At 42.2% G+C, this 17,174-nt stretch overlaps 1 protein-coding gene across 3 annotated transcripts in view; it reads right to left on the bottom strand.

The window, feature by feature from the left end:
• Positions 1-9,641: 9,641 nt before the first annotated feature.
• Positions 9,642-17,174, bottom strand: part of LOC133550102 (guanine nucleotide-binding protein G(q) subunit alpha) — a 105,261-nt gene continuing 97,728 nt past the window's right edge. For 2 of the 3 annotated variants that reach the window (XM_061896175.1, XM_061896176.1), the window contains exons 6-7: positions 16,495-16,648; positions 9,642-10,533 (exon numbers count right to left, since the gene is read on the bottom strand). In XM_061896175.1, coding sequence (XP_061752159.1) covers positions 10,343-10,533; positions 16,495-16,648 — 345 coding nt within the window. In that variant the 3' untranslated portion in view covers positions 9,642-10,342. The remainder of the gene's footprint in view (positions 10,534-16,494; positions 16,649-17,174) is intronic. The other variant, XR_009806233.1, reaches the window with a different exon arrangement.

Raw genomic sequence — 17,174 nt, forward strand, 5'->3', positions numbered from 1 at the left:
GTCTTTGGAGGTGGGAGGGGCCTATTCCCAGATGCATGCCTTTAGAGGTGGGAGGGGCCTATTCCCAGATGCATGCCTTTAGAGGTGGGAGGGGCCTATCCCCAGGTGCATGTCTTTGGAAGTGGGAGGAAGCCGGAGTAACCGGAGGGAACCCACGCATTCACGGGGAGAACATGCAAACTTCACACAGAAAGATCCCGAGCCTGGGATTGAACCCAGGACTGCAGGACCTTGGTATTGTGAGGCAGACGCACTAACCCCTCTTCCACCGTGCAGCCCTTCAAATCAAACTTATCAGGGCATTTTTTTTTTGTTGAATTTTGACAAATTCCTCAGTAAATTAATCCAAATGTCACTGTGGAGTTATTAAGTCTGCCGTTTGGAAACACTTAAGGTATGTAAATAAACATTTACAAAATCTTTCTGTGTAAATATCTCATTTCACGACGTACACATCTGCGATTCATTGTGTTGCTAATGAAAAATACAAATAATAATAATAAAATAATTCTCGGAAACGTAGTTGGTGCGCCTTATACACCGGTGCTCTCTATGGTCCGGAAACGACAGGTAGTGATAACGGTAAATAACGTTTAAGGAACTCACGTCAATGTTCCACGAAGTGCCCGCCCTCTTTCTTCTTAATCTCCTACATGCAAGCATTTGGCTCAACAAAACGTGGAAATGTTTGGAAATTATAATAATAATAATAATAATAATAATGGATTAGATTTATATCGCGCTTTTCTATAATTAGAAACTCAAAGTGCTCACACCTGGTGGTGGTAAGCTACATCCGTAGCCACAGCTGTTCTGGGGTAGACTGACGGAAGCGTGGCTGCCAGTTTGCCCCTACGGCCCCTCCGACCACCACCAATCATTCATTCATTCATCATTCATTCACCAGTGTGAGCGGCACCGGGGGCAAAGGGTGAAGTGTCCTGCCCAAGGACACAACGGCAGCGATTTGGATGTCAATAGTTGGGAAGCGAACCTGCAACCCTCAGGTTTCTGGCACGGCCGCTCTACCCACTACACCAGGGGTGCCCACACTTTTTCTGCAGGCGAGCTACTTTTCAATTGACCAACTCGAGGGGATCTACCTCATTTATATTTATTTATTTATGAAAGAGACATTTTTGTCAACAAGTTAAATGTGTTTAATGATAATACAAGCATGTGTAACACATATAGATGTCTTTCTTTCACAAAGACAAGAATATAAGCTGGTGTATTACCTGATTCTGATGACTTGCATTGATTGGAATCAGACAGTAATGATGATAACGCCCACATTTTCAAATGGAGGAGAAAAAAAGTGGTCCTTTCTGTACAATACCACATGAAAGTGGTTGGTTTTTGGCATCTAATTCATCCAGCTTCCATACACTTTACAAGAAAAACATTGGCGGCAAATTCCGTAGCTTGCTTGATTGACATTCACGGCACCCGAGGGTCTTGTGAGATGACGCTGGCTGCTGCCAGTTCATTATTATGAAAAAATGACAGAGAGGAAGGCGAGAAACACTTTTTATTTCAACATACTCTCGCGCCGTCCCTTCCGTCAAAACTCTAAAGGCCGACTGCACATTTCCTATCTTCACAATAAAAGCCCTGCTTCATGCTGCCTGCGCTAACAAAATAAGAGTCTCGGAAATTGTGCACGCCAGCTTTCTGAGACTCCGTATTTAGTTAGCGCAGGCAGCATGAAGCAGGGCTTTTATTGTGAAGATAGGAAATGTGCAGTCGGCCTTTAGAGTTTTGACGGAAGGTACGGCGCGAGAGTCTGTTGAAATAAAAAGTGTTTCTCGCCTTCCTCTCGGTCATATTTTCATAATAATGATCTTGCAGCAGCCAGCGTCATCTCACAAGACCCTCCGGTACCGTGAATGTCATTTAAGTGACGTCTTGGTGAAGATTGATGATCACTCATTTTTAGGTCTATTTTTTTTTTAAAAGCCTGGCTGGAGATCGACTGACACACCCCCCCGCGGTCGACTGGTAGCTCGCGGTCGACGTAATGGGCACCCCTGCACTACGCCATGCCGCCCCAAACACGCCACGGCCGAAACCTACTAGAATCGGAGCCACGTTTACTTCCTCCAAGACGGCACAACGCTCAGTTCGCGGTCACATAAAAAAAATTGGATTTGACAAAACTTAATTGGGAAATCTATCCTGCAGTGTGAACTTAGCCAAAAGAGTCCAGTTTCCTCGCTTATCTTCAGGACTGAGAATACACACTTTTTTGGGGGACAATTTTTCAGCCTCATTTTCTAATCATGCCACATTTCCAACCTGTTTCCATACAATAGAGGCAGCCTTCTCTCTGATGGCTTCCAAACATCTCAATGAGAAAACACTTCTTGTCACACAAGGGTTGTGTCTGTCGTCGTCCCCCCCCAAAAAAAACAGGTTTTGCACAATTTCCCCGAAACGTACACAAAAACATCACACACTATATCGACAGACTTTGGACAAATGAATGCAGAACATAAAACGGTGCCTGGATTGGGCCAACAAGTGAATTTAAAGTAGTTTTATGAGCTCCATTTTAGAGTAGGACACTTATGTTTAATGTTTCCATCAGGCAGGGCCGCCCTTGGCTAAATTGGGGCCCTAAGCAGAATTTCAGTTTGAAATCATATATTGTCTTGGATACAATTTAATTTGATGCATTTTTTTTTTTTTTTTTGTGCAAGATAACTAATTTAAAGGCCTACTGAAACCCACACAGTCTGATAGTTTATATATCAATGATGAAATATTAACATTGCAACACATGCCAATACGGCCTTTTTAAGTTTACTAAATTGCAATTTTAAATTTCCCGCCAAGTGTCGTGTTGAAAACGTCGCGGTATGATGACGCGTGCCGTTTGACGTCTCGGGTTGTAGCGGACATTATTTTCCCAGCCCCATCCAAGCTATAAGTAGTCTGCTTTAACCGCATAATTACACAGTATTCTGGACATCTGTGTTGCTGAATCTTTTGCAATTTGTTCAATTAATAATGGAGACGTCAAAGAAGAAAGATGTAGGTGGGAAGCTTTTAGCCTTTAGCCACACAAACACAGTCGGTGTTTCCTTGTTTAAAATTCCCGAATGTGAAGCTTTGCTATGGATCAGAGCGGTCAAGCGAACATGTCAACCGGCAGTTTTTGGTGAGAAAATTGTGGTAATAAGTCGGCTCTTACCGGAGACATGAGCGGAGCTTCCATCCTGTGCGGCGCGTGACTTCCCTCAGAGACTCTGGCGTCAACACACCCGTGGCCACACTTTAGGTACTGTATAATCTCACTAAAACAGTAAGTGAAGTGAATTATATTTATATAGCGCTTTTCTCTAGTGACTCAAAGCGCTTTACATAGTGAAACCCAATATCTAAGTTCCATTTAAACCAGTGTGGGTGGCACTGGGAGCAGGTGGGTAAAGTGCCTTGCCCATGGACACAGCTGCAGTGACTAGGATGGCAGAAGCGGGGATCGAACCTGGAACCCTCAAGTTGCTGGCACGGCCACTCTACCAACCGAGCTATACCAACCGAGCTATACCGCAATTGCAATTTGTTCAATTAATAATGGAGACGTCAAAGAAGAAAGATGTAGGTGGGAAGCTTTTAACCTTTAGCCACACAAACACAGTCGGTGTTTCCTTGTTTAAAATTCCCGAATGTGAAGCTTTACTATGGATCAGAGCGGTCAAGCGAACATGTCAACCGCCAGTTTTTGGTGAGAAAATTGTGGTAATAAGTCGGCTCTTACCGGAGACATGAGCGGAGCTTCCGTCCTGTGCGGCGCGTGACTTCCCTAAGAGACTCTGGCGTCAACACACCCGTGGCCACACTTTAGGTACTGTATAATCTCACTAAAACAGTAAGTGAAGTGAATTATATTTATATAGCGCTTTTCTCTAGTGACTCAAAGCGCTTTACATAGTGAAACCCAATATCTAAGTTCCATTTAAACCAGTGTGGGTGGCACTGGGAGCAGGTGGGTAAAGTGCCTTGCCCATGGACACAGCTGCAGTGACTAGGATGGCAGAAGCGGGGATCGAACCTGGAACCCTCAAGTTGCTGGCACGGCCACTCTACCAACTGAGCTATACCGCCCCACTCCAGTAGTGATAGATGACTCCAGTTAGCGGCATTGCGCAAATGACAAATTACAATGCGTCAAAATAAATAGGGATTATGAAAGATTCCCCAAAAAAGTGCAAAATAGATTAATAGCGCAGCTCTAGTTTGTGCCCTCAAAAAAAGCCCGACACTGCAGTTTTTTGGGCAGCGGGATCTGTCCACAGTAGGCAGATAAGTGATTTTCCAGAATTATCCTAGTAAATGTGTTGAATAATATCTGAATCACTCCCACTGCAATCGCCTTTTTTTTCTCTCTCTCTAGTCCTTCACTCTAAATTTCCTCATCCACGAACCTTTCATCTTTGCTCAAATTAATAGGGAAATTGTCGCTTTCTCCGTCCGAATAGCTCTAGCTGCTGGTGGCCATGATTGTAAACAATGTGAGGAGCTCCACAATCCGTGATGTCACGCGCACATCGTCTGCTACTTCCGGTACAGGCAAAGCTTTTTTATTAGCGACCAAAAGTTGTGAACTTTATCGTCGATGTTCTCTACTAAATCCTTTCAGCAAAAATATGGCAATATCGCGAAATGATCAAGTATGACACAGAGAAAGGACCTGCTATCCCCGTTTAAATAAGAAAATCTCATTTCAGTAGGCCTTTAAAACATTTTTTTTTACTTTTTTAATTAAACTTGAATTTGATTTGATGCAAGGTTAGTTGTAAAACAAATGACTGAGAATTTATTTTTTGGAGCTGGAACATACATTTGTACTTTTTCCAAACAAACTTGAATTTAATTTGATTGATATGTTTTAAAAATCTGTTACACAATTATTTGGTATCATCCATCCATCTATTTTCGCTTATCCGAGGTCGGGTCGCGGGGGCAGCAGCCTAAGCAGAGCAGCCCAGACTTCCCTCTCCTTAGCCACTACGTCCACCTCCTCCCAGTGGGATCCCGAGGCGTTCCCAGGCCAGCCGGGAGACATAGTCTTCCCAACGTGTCCTGGGTCTTACCCGTGACCTCCTACTGGTGGGACGTGCCATAAACACCTCCCTAGGGAGGCTTTCGGGTGGCACCCCCAACTACCTCATCTCCTCTCAATGTGGAAAAACAGCTTTGAGTTCCTCCCGGATGACAGAGCTTCTTACGGAGAGACCCACCACCAGGCGGAGGAAACTCATTTCGGCCGCTTGTAGTGAAGTGAAGTGAATTATATTTATATAGCGCTTTTCTCAAGTGACTCAAAGCGCTTTACATAGTGAAACCCAATATCTAAGTTACATTTAAACCGGTGTGGGTGGCACTGGGAGCAGGTGGGTAAAGTGTCTTGCCCAAGGACACAACGGCAGTAACTAGGATGGCACAAGCGGGAATCGAACCTGCAACCCTCAAGTTGCTGGCACGGCCACTCTACCAACCGAGCTATGCCGCTTGAACCCGGGATCTTGTCCTTTCGATCATAACCCGAAGCTCATGACCATAGGTGAGGATGGGAACATAGATGGACCGGTAAATTGAGAGCTTTGCCTTCCGGCTCAGCTCCTTCTTCACCACAATTTGGTATCAGTAGTGTCAATACGGCTAGTGAGTGTGCCATGCAATCACATTATACTGCTGTATAGCCCAGCCTCGACACCACAAGCTTAAGGAGACAATGTGAATATCCCGGCGTTTTTGCCATTATATTTTTTATCAGTGATGGAGCAGGAAAGGGCTAGGAATACATTTGTGGTGAGATTAATTGGCATCTTATAGGCGCTTTTTCACGCAAAGGGAGAGATCTACGTATGGGGAAATGGGGCGACCCTACGCCCGGAAACATTGGCGGTATTTCGTACGAATATCCACTCAAAGAATGTGACGTGTGGAAGATCGGCGCACTAAATGAAAAAAAAAAATTTACAGTAAAAAAAAATGGCATTACTAGACAGAAATGTACTGTAAAATTGACAAGGATCGGATTACCGTTAACTTATGGCTACAGAGCTGCCCTTTTGTTTTTTTACTATAAAATCTACGGTCCTTGTTTCTACAGTATGTTACTTTAAATATAAAAAAATAGAGCCTCTGCTTAACAGTATATTCTGACCACTGAGCTGCAATTTCTTTACTGGAAAATCTACGGTCCTTGTTTCTACAGGACCACTTTTATTTATACCTTAAAATTCTGGCGACTGTTTTGTTTTGTTTTTTAACCGTAAAATCTGCTGGGCAGTTTTTATCCCCCCCCAGTGTGGGAAAGTGACACACAAAGAAAACGGTTAATTACTACACAGGCGAACAAAACGAAAAAAAAAAAAAACATTATTTTGGTGTTGAACATAACACACGGCGACAACACTTAGTAGGCCAACATTGGGGAAACATGCGATACTTATTGTGGCTGTTGTGTTTTGTTATGAAAGTAAAATGAGGTTCTAGCGGATAACACTGCAGAACATCATTTGTCACACGTAAAAAAAAAAATAAAAAAATAAAAATAAAAAAGCTGCTTAGTGCGTGTAAACGGTCAGAAAATACACCATTTTGGGGTTGGCGTTGACATCCTGCCCTCTTCTAACACGCGCACAAGTCGTGTCTGTTTCTGCACAAACGCGTGGACGCTGCAAATGCTCCCCACTGTGATAGCCCTTAATGAGGATGACTTGAAAAAAAACCAATATATACATATATATATACATACAGTGGGGCAAAAAAGTATTTAGTCAGCCACCGATTGTGCAAGTTCTCCCACTTAAAATGATGTAATTTTCATCATAGGTACACTTCAACTGTGAGAGACAGAATGTGAAAAAAAAATCCAGGAATTCAAATTGTAGGAATTTTAAAGAATTTATTTGTAAATTATGGTGGAAGATAAGTATTCGGTCAACCATTCAAAGCTCTCACTGATGGAAGGAGGTTTTGGCTCAAAATCTCACGATACATGGCCCCATTCATTCTTTCCTTAACACGGATCAATCGTCCTGTCCCCTTAGCAGAAAAACAGCCCCAAAGCATGATGTTTCCACCCCCATGCTTCACAGTAGGTATGGTGTTCTTGGGATGCAACTCAGTATTCTTCTTCCTCCAAACACGACGAGTTGAGTTTATACCAAAAAGTTCTATTTTGGTTTCATCTGACCACATAATTTCGCTCAATGCTCTGCTGTATCATCCGCTTACGCAGGGGGACACGTCTGGCACTGCAGGATTTGATTCCCTGTCGGCGTAGTGTGTTACTGATGTCAACCTTTGTTACTTTGGTCCCAGCTCTCTGCAGGTTATTCACCAGGTCCCCCCGTGTGGTTCGGGGATTTTTGCTCACCGTTCTCATGATCATTTTGACCCCACGGGATGAGATCTTCGGGGGGCGGTTTAGCTCGGTTGGTAGAGTGGCCGTGCCAGCAACTTGAGGGTTGCAGGTTCAATTCCCGCCTTTGCCAACCTAGTCACTGCCGTTGTGTCCCTGGGCAAGACACTTTACCCACCTGCTCCCAGTGCCATCCACACTGGTTTGAATGTAACTTAGATATTGGGTTTCACTATGTAAAGCGCTTTGAGTCACTAGAGAAAAAGCGCTATATAAATATAATTCACTTCACATCTTGCGTGGAGTTCCAGATCGAGGGAGATTATCAGTGGTCTTGTATGTCTTCCATTTTCTGATAATTGCTCCCACAGTTGATTTTTTTCACACCTATTGTAGATTCACTCTTCCCAGTCTGGTGCAGGTCTACAATTCTTTTCCTGGTGTCCTTCGACAGCTTTTTGGTCTTGGCCATAGTGGAGTTTGGAGTCTGACTGTTTGAGGCTGTGGAAAGGTGTCTTTTATACAGATAACGAGTTCAAGCAAGTTACATTAATACAGGTAATGAATGGAGTGCATAAGAGCTTCTTAAAGAAGAAGTTACAGGTTTGTGAGAGCCAGACTATTTACAGATAAATTCTTTAAAATTCCTACAATGTGAATTCCTGGATTTTTTTTTTCACATTATGTCTCTCACAGTTGAAGTGTACCTATGATGAAAATTACAGACCTCTGTCATCATTTTAAGTGGGAGAACTTGCACAATCGGTGGCTGACTAAATACTTTTTTGCCCCATGTGTATATATATATATATGTATATATATATATATACACATGGGGCAAAATATATATATACATATATATGTATATATATATATATATATATATGCACTTCACTGGCACTATCAACGCAAGCCTCAGTTAACTGGAAAAGAAAAATGCACCCAAAAAAAATGTTTTCAAATACAAACAGCAAGCATGGATTTCCAAGTCAACATTAGGAAAAAAATCCACTTATGTTTTGTACATTGTCTATGTAAGCATTACAGCGCTGTCTCTCTCTCGCTCTCTATATTTATATATATATATATATATCCTCGAGGAAATACACTTTCTTTTTGTAAATAAAAGGTGACGGCTCCTAAAGAAAACGACGCTGGGTGGAGACGCCAACGTCGGCCCAGTACAAATGGAATTGTCCCAAATAGAATGCAAAATATACTGTCCTTATGATACCAGACATTCATTATTATTAATATTATTATTCTTTTTTTTTTTTTTTTTTTTTTTTTTTAAACAGCAGTTCAGACTCAAGTAGGCTCCGTCGTGAGAAGAAAAAAAAAAAAAAAAGGGAGCGCGTTATTAATAACACATGACAGCATCAAAAGCAGTCGAAATTATCAACACCTTCAAACCTGGTCCATAAATTAGATAAATTAAAAAAGAAATTACTCTTAAAATTGTCACCATATCGTGAAAATTGCTGCTTGTTATTTTTTTTTTTTTTTAATTTTATTTTTTTTTTTTTACGTCCTCTTAAATCAAGTCAACAAAATACATGATCACAGTTTCGATACTAGCATTGGAAAAAAAAAAAAAAAAAAAAAAAGAGCTAACAAACCCGTGATACTTTTATCTATTTTGTCGTCGTTGCCAAAGATGGTGTACCACGGAGCATTTTGTTTTTTTTGTACATCAGTGTCGTGTATATGTATTTACAAACAAATATACACAAAATTGCAGACGTCAGAGAGTGTCAGTGAAAGGATTGTAGCTCCGCCCCTTTCCCCTCTCACCACTCAAATAGCAAGCGATCAATTTTTTTTTTTTTTTGCTGTTTTTGTTTTTAACACAAAGTGACTATACAGTTAGAAAAAAAAATAAAAATAAAAACCAAGCACATCCTGATATAAGTCTGACTGGACGGCGTTATCAAGACAAAACTAGTGTTTACTTTGACGAGCTGAGTGTGTTTTTCAGAATAAAAGCGCCGGTGGGGGGGGGGGGCTTGTGATTGTCCCTGTAAATCATTAGGGGTGTCCAAATGTTTTCACTGAGGGCACTCTTGATCCTTCCAGGGTCAATTTATGCTTTGCAAATGAACGTTTAACATATTTTCTTAATAGCAATGTGAGAATATGAAAAAAAACAACAACAAAAAAAGGCCCCCGGTCCCTACTTTGGACACCCCCTGCTTTTAAATGCATACAGAAAACATCTGGAGGAGGGAAGCGGTGCGATTAAATCAAAAGCAAAATACTTAAGTAACGTCTTCAAATACATTTTTATCCTTTTCGCCGTGATTTGCTAAATGGTAGCGACAAATTTCTACCGTTAAAAACAGCGATTAAAAACACATTTTCTTGCCCCCTTCCCCCCCATTCGTGCTTTTCGTGTACGTTTTAAATGTGGTTACGTATTTACTTCCACCGCATCACACAGTTCTATTTAGAGCTTTTTTTTTTTCGTTTGTTTGTTTTTTTGCGACTGCAAGGCTCACACCTGGGTACATTCAGAGACGTGAGGTGGAGGCCCAATCCTCCTGCGGGCCTCTCCGATCCCCTCCCCCCCAGGTGGCGGCGTGCCACGGGAAGCCTGGTTCCGGGGGTGGGTTAGGCGAGTGGGTGGGGTTCCTTCTGTATCTCCAAAAAACAAAAAAAGGAACACACGGGTGTCACAAACACAGAAGAAAATAAGCACCGACGTCCTTTTCAGTCACCGTGTGAGAGTCGCCATGCCCGTCGAGGCGGCAGGGATGAGGGGAGCGGCTTTGGAAAGAGCTGCGCTTGGATGGAGACGACAACCAAAAAAAAGGGGTGTGTTGTGAGTGTGCGCGTTGGGAAGAGTGTGTGCACTTGTTGGCGTGTGTGTGTGTGTATGTGGGTGGGGGGGGGAAGGTATGGTGCTCAAAAGTTGAGTGCACTCTGCTGAAAAAGGTAGACGTGCCTTTTGTGCCGCCGCCTCGCTCACACCAGGTTGTACTCTTTGAGGTTGAGCTGCAGGATGGTGTCTTTGACGGCCGCAAACACGAAGCGGATGTTCTCGGTGTCCGTGGCGCACGTGAAGTGAGAGTAGATGATCTTGTCGCTGTCGGGGTTCAAGTCCACAAACATCTTCAGGATGAACTCCCGCGCCGCCTGCGCGTCCCGCTGGGGGCCTTGGGGGACGGACGAGGGGTTAACCGTTAGGGACAGGCGTTCAGACATCACAAACGAGACGTTCAAATTCACTCGTGAAAGTAATTTGCGACTTTCACCGATACACTGACGCTCAACAAGACTCAAGTTTCACTGACTCACGACTGCCAACGACAAATCCTGTTTCACTGACTCACCTACTGACAAAAACGGGAGTTTCTCAGATTCATGGGTGCTCGACAAAGACTCAAATTTCACAGCCTCACCACTGTTACCAATGGATCGTGTTTCACTGACACATAAGTTGACAAAGACCCAAGTTTCACTAAAACACAATGATAAAGACCCAAGTTTCACTGACTGACGCAGAGACAAAGACCCAAGCTTCACTGACTCACACATTGACACAGAGCCAAGTATCACTAACACACACAACGATAAAGACCCAAGTTTCACTGACTGACGCAGAGACAAAGACCCAAGCTTCACTGACTCACACATTGACACAGAGCCAAGTGTCACTAACACACACAACGATAAAGACCCAAGTTTCACTGACTCACAAAGAGACAAAGACCCAAGCTTCACTGACTCACACATTGACACAGAGCCAAGTATCACTAACAATCACAATGATAAAGACCCAAGATTTTACTGACTGACGCAGAGACAAAGACCCAAGCTTCAATGACTCACACATTGACACAGAGCCAAGTATCACTAACAATCACAATGATAAGGACCCAAGTTTTTACTGACTGACGCGGAGACAAAGACCCAAGTTTCAGTGACTCACACACAAACAATGGATCAAGTTTCACTGACGCAGATACAAAGACCCAAGCTTCACTGACTCACACATTGACACAGAGCCAAGTATCACTAACACACACAATGACAAAGACCCAAGTTTCAGTGACTCACACTGACAATGGATCAAGTTTCACTGACTGACGCAGAGACAAAGACCCAAGTTTCAGTGACTCACACAGACAATGGATCAAGTTTCACTGACACAGAAACAAAGACTTAAGCTTCACTGACTCACACATTTACACAAAGCCAAGTATCACTAACACACACAATGACAAAGACCCAAGTTTCAGTAACTTACACAGAGACAACGGATCAAGTTTCACTGACTGACGCAGAGACAAAGACCCAAGTTTCAGTGACTCACACATAGACAATGGATCAAGTTTCACTGACTGACGCAGAGACAAAGACTCAAGCTTCACTGACTCACACATTGACACAGAGCCAAGTATCACTAACACACACAAGGATAAAGACCCAAGTTTCACTGACTGACAAAGAGACAAAGACCCAAGCTTCACTGACTCACACATTGACACAGAGCCAAGTATCACTAACACACACAATGACAAAGACCCAAGTTTCAGTAACTTACACAGAGACAATGGATCAAGTTTCACTGACTGACGCAGAGACAAAGACCCAAGTTTCAGTGACTCACACATAGACAATGGATCAAGTTTCACTGACTGACGCAGAGAAAAAGACCCGAGCTTCACTGACTCACACATTGACACAGAGCCAAGTATCACTAACACACACAATGATAAAGACCCAAGTTTCACTGACTGACACAGAGACAAAGACCCAAGTTTCACTGACTCACACAGAGACAAAGACCCAAGTTTCACTGACTCACACACAGACAATGGATCAAGTTTCACTGACTGACGCAGAGACAAAGACCCAAGCTTCACTGACTCACACATTGACACAGAGCCAAGTATCACTAACACACACAATGACAAAGACCCAAGTTTCAGTAACTTACACAGAGACAATGGATCAAGTTTCTTCAGTAACTTACACAGAGACAATGGATCAAGTTTCACTGACTGACGCAGAGACAAAGACCCAAGTTTCAGTGACTCACACATAGACAATGGATCAAGTTTCACTGACTGACGGAGAGACAAAGACCCAAGCTTCACTGACTCACATATTGACACAGAGCCAAGTATCACTAACACACACAATGACAAAGACCCAAGTTTCAACGACTGACACAGAGACAAAGACCCAAGTTTCACTGACTGACACAGAGACAAAGACCCAAGCTTCACTGACTCACACATTGACACAGAGCCAAGTATCCCTAACACACACAATGACAAAGACCCAAGTTTTATTGACGCACACAAAAACCCAAGTTTCACTTACTGACACAGAGACAAGGACCCAAGCTTCACTGACTCACACATTGACACAGAGCCAAGTATCACCAACACACACAATGACAAAGACCCAAGTTTCAGTGACTCACACATGGACAATGGATCAAGTTTCACTGACTGACGCAGAGACAAAGACCCAAACTTCACTGACTCACACATTGACACAGAGCCAAGTATCACTAACACAAACAATTACAAAGACCCAAGTTTCATTGACGCACACCAAGACAAAGAACCAAGTTTCGCTGACTGACACAAAGACAAAGACCCAAACTTCACTGAATCACACATTGAAAGAGAGTGAAGTATCACTGACTCACACATTCACAAACACCCAATTTTCACTGACTCACACATAGACAAAGACCTAAGTTCACTGATTTACACATTGACAAAGACCTAAGTTCACTGATTTACACATTGACAAAATCCCAAGTTTTACTGACTCATACATGGACAAAGACCCAAGTTTCACTGACTCATACATTGACAAAGACCCAAGTACACTGACTTTCACATGAACAAAGATCCAAGTTCACTGACACACACAGTCAAATAAACAAGTTCACTGACTCACACATTGACAAACCCCCACGTTTCACTGACTTACACATTTACAAAAACACCCAAGTTTCACGGTCTCACACAAAGACAAAGATCCAAGTTTTACTGACTCACACATTGACAAAGACCCACCTTTCACTAATTCAAACATAGACAGAGACCCAAGTTTCACTAACTCAATAAATTGACAGGGAACCAAGTTTCACTGACTCACACATACACGAAGACCCAAGTTCACTGACTCTTACATTGACAGACACCCAAGTTTCACAGTCTTACACAAAGACAAAACCCAAATTTTACTGACTCACACATTGACAGAGACCCAAGAACTCACACATTGACAAAGACCCACTTTTCACTGAGTCAAACATAGACGAAGACCCAAGTTTCACTGACTCACACACTGATAGAGACCCAAGTTTCACTGACTCACACATAGACAAATACCCAAGTTCACTGACTCACACATGGACAAAACCTAAGTTCACTAAGCCACACATTGACAAACACTCAAGTTTCACGGTCTAACACATTGACAGAGACCCAAGAACTCACACATTGACAAAGACCCACTTTTCACTGACTCAAACATAGACAAAGACCTAAGTTTCACTGACTCACAAACCGACAAAGACCCAAATTTAATTGACTCACACATAGACAATGACTCGAGTTTCAGTGACTGACAGGCGTTCAACAAAGATTGGAGTTTCACCTTACTCATAGATACTAGACAAAGACTTATGTTTTACTGACTCGCACATTGACAAAGGCTTAAGTTTCACTGACTCACAAATACTTGACAGACTCACGTTTCACTGACTCACAAATACTTGACAGACTCACGTTTCACTGACTCACAAATACTTGACAGAAACTCACGTTTCACTGACTTATGTGCTGACAAAAAACAGAGTTTCTACATGTTGACAAAGTTCTGATTTTCTCTGACTTACAGATACTTGTCAAGGACTTGAGTTTCACTCACTCAGACGTTGACAAAGACCAGAGTTTCACTGACCTTCAGGTACTGGACAAAGACTCGAGTTTCACTTACTCACAGATTGACAAAGACCCAGGTTTCAGTGACTCACACATAGACAATGGATCAAGTTTCACTGACTGACAAGTGCTCAACCTAGATTGGAGTTTCACCTTACTCATAGATACTAGACAAAGACTTATGTTTTACTGACTCGCACATTGACAAAGACTAAAGTTTCACTGACTCACAAATACTTGACAGAGACTTAAGTTTCACTGACTCATGTGCTGACAAAGACCTGATTTTCACTGACTTAGGTACGTTAGACGAATATTTGAGTTTAACTGACTCGTGTTGACAAAGACTCATGTTTTACTGACTCACACGTTGACAAAGACTTAGGTTTCACTGACTCATGCACACTTGACAAAGACTCAAGTTCTACTTACTCACGTGTTGACAAAGACCTGAGTTTTACTGACCTACAGACACTTGACAAAGACTCGAGTTTCACTGACTCACAAATACTTGACAGAGACTAAAGTTTCACTGACTTATGTGCTGACAAAAACAGAGTTTTACTGACCTACATGTTGACAAAGTTCTGATTTTCTCTGACTTACAGACACTTGTCAAGGACTTGAGTTTCACTCACTCAGACGTTGACAAAGACCAGAGTTTCACTGACCTACAGGTACTGGACAAAGACTCGAGTTTCACTTACTCACAGATTGATAAAGACCCAAGTTTCATTGACTCACACATAGACAATGGATCACGTTTCATTGACTGACAAGTGCTCAACCAAGATTGGAGTTTCACCTTACTCATAGATACTAGACAAAGACTTATGTTTTACTGACTCACACATTGACAAAAACTTAAGTTTCACTGACTCACTAATACTTGACAGAGACTCACGTTTCACTGACTCATGTGCTGACAAAGACCCGATTTTCACTGACTTAGGTACGTTAGACGAAGACTTGAGTTTAACTGACTCATGCGTTGACAAGGACCCACGTTTTACTGACTCTCATGTTGACAAAGACTTAGGTTTCACTGACTCATGCACACTTGACAAAGACTCAAGTTTCACTTACGTGTTGACAAAGACTTGAGTTTTACTGACCTACAGATACTTGACAGAGACTCGAGTTTCACTGACTCACAAATACTTGACAGAGACTAAAGTTTCACTGACTTATGTGCTGACAAAAAAGAAAGTTTCTACATGTTGACAAAGTTCTGATTTTCTCTGACTTACAGACACTTGTCAAGGACTTGAGTTTCACTGACTCAGACGTTGACAAAGACCAGACTTTCACTGACCTACAGGTACTGGACATAGACTCGAGTTTCACTTACTCACAGATTGACAAAGACTCGAGTTTCACTTACTCACAGATTGACAAAGACCCAAGTTTCAGTGACTGACAAGTGCTCAACCAAGATTGGAGTTTCACCTTACTCATAGATACTAGACAAAGACTTATGTTTTACTGACTCGCACATTGACAAAGACTTCAATTTCACTGACACACAAATACTTAACAGAGACTCACATTTCACTAACTCATGTGCTGACAAAGACCCGATTTTCACTGACTTAGGTACGTTAGACGAAGACTTGAGTTTAACTGACTCATGTGTTGACAAGGACCCACGTTTTACTGACTCTCATGTTGACAAAGACTTAGGTTTCACTGACTCATGAACACTTGACAAAGACTCAGGTTTCACTTACTCATGTGTTGACAAAGACCCAAGTTTCACTGACCTAGAAACTAGACAAGACTCGAGTTTCACTGACTCAAGCGTTGACAAACATCTGAGTTCCACTGACTTACAGATACTTGACAAAGACTCGAGGGACTCACGCTGACGAAACCTTGAGTTTCAGTGACTCACGGATACTAGACAATGTTGGCCTCGCCTATAAGAACAGCTGATATGCGACACATCACAGTGGTCACGTGACCTTTGTGAAAAAGACTATGTCAACGTAAAATATCACATCTATTGTAGCTACATCTTGTCGGACTAGAACCAGCTAAAAACTATATTCAATAACAAGACATAGGGAACCGTTTTAAGCTACGAGATGAAGACCCAAGTTTCACTGAGTGACTCCATTGAACTTTGTTGAGCTCTCAGGAGCCCAGGGGTTTGTAACAGCACCCTCTGCTGGCTACTGAGGATAAAAGCAGGGATCTTACCATCAAACTCTGGGAAATAGTCAACCAGGTGTGAATATGAGATCTTCTCCTCCAACAGGTCCTTCTTGTTGAGGAAGAGGATGACAGAGGAGTTCTGGAACCACGGGTAGGTGATGATCGTCCTGAACAGAGCTTTACTCTCTTCCATGCGGTTCTGATGGGACGAGACGGAGACTTTTGTTAAGGGATCATCTCTACATCACAGTCGCACTTTTCTTGGCTTGATATAGAAAATAATTCACATTTTTTTTAATGGTAACAGAAAAGAGGTTTGATGTTTGGGCTGCAAAAATCAATCAATTGATCTAATTCGAAAAAAACGTTAATTTGCCTTCAAACGGCGTATGATATAAATTACATACATTTGTCCAAAGATAGAGATTTTAGTACTATCGTTCAAATTCATGATGGCGAAACATTCTAGCTCTGTTCCGCTAATTTGAGTGTTACACCAGTGGTTCTCAAATGGGGGTACTTGAAGGTACGCCAAGGGGTACGTGAGATTTTTTTTTAAATTTTTAAAAATAGCAACAATTCAAAAATCCTTTATAAATATATTTAAATGATAAATGGGTTGCGCTTTTCTACCTTCAAGGTACTCAAAGCGCTTTGACACTACTTCCACATTCACCCATTCACACACTGATGGAGGGAGCTGCCATGCAAGGCGCCAACCAGCA

The sequence above is a fragment of the Nerophis ophidion genome, linkage group LG03 (assembly GCF_033978795.1).
Source record: "Nerophis ophidion isolate RoL-2023_Sa linkage group LG03, RoL_Noph_v1.0, whole genome shotgun sequence".
Taxonomy (NCBI): Eukaryota; Metazoa; Chordata; class Actinopteri; order Syngnathiformes; family Syngnathidae; genus Nerophis; species Nerophis ophidion.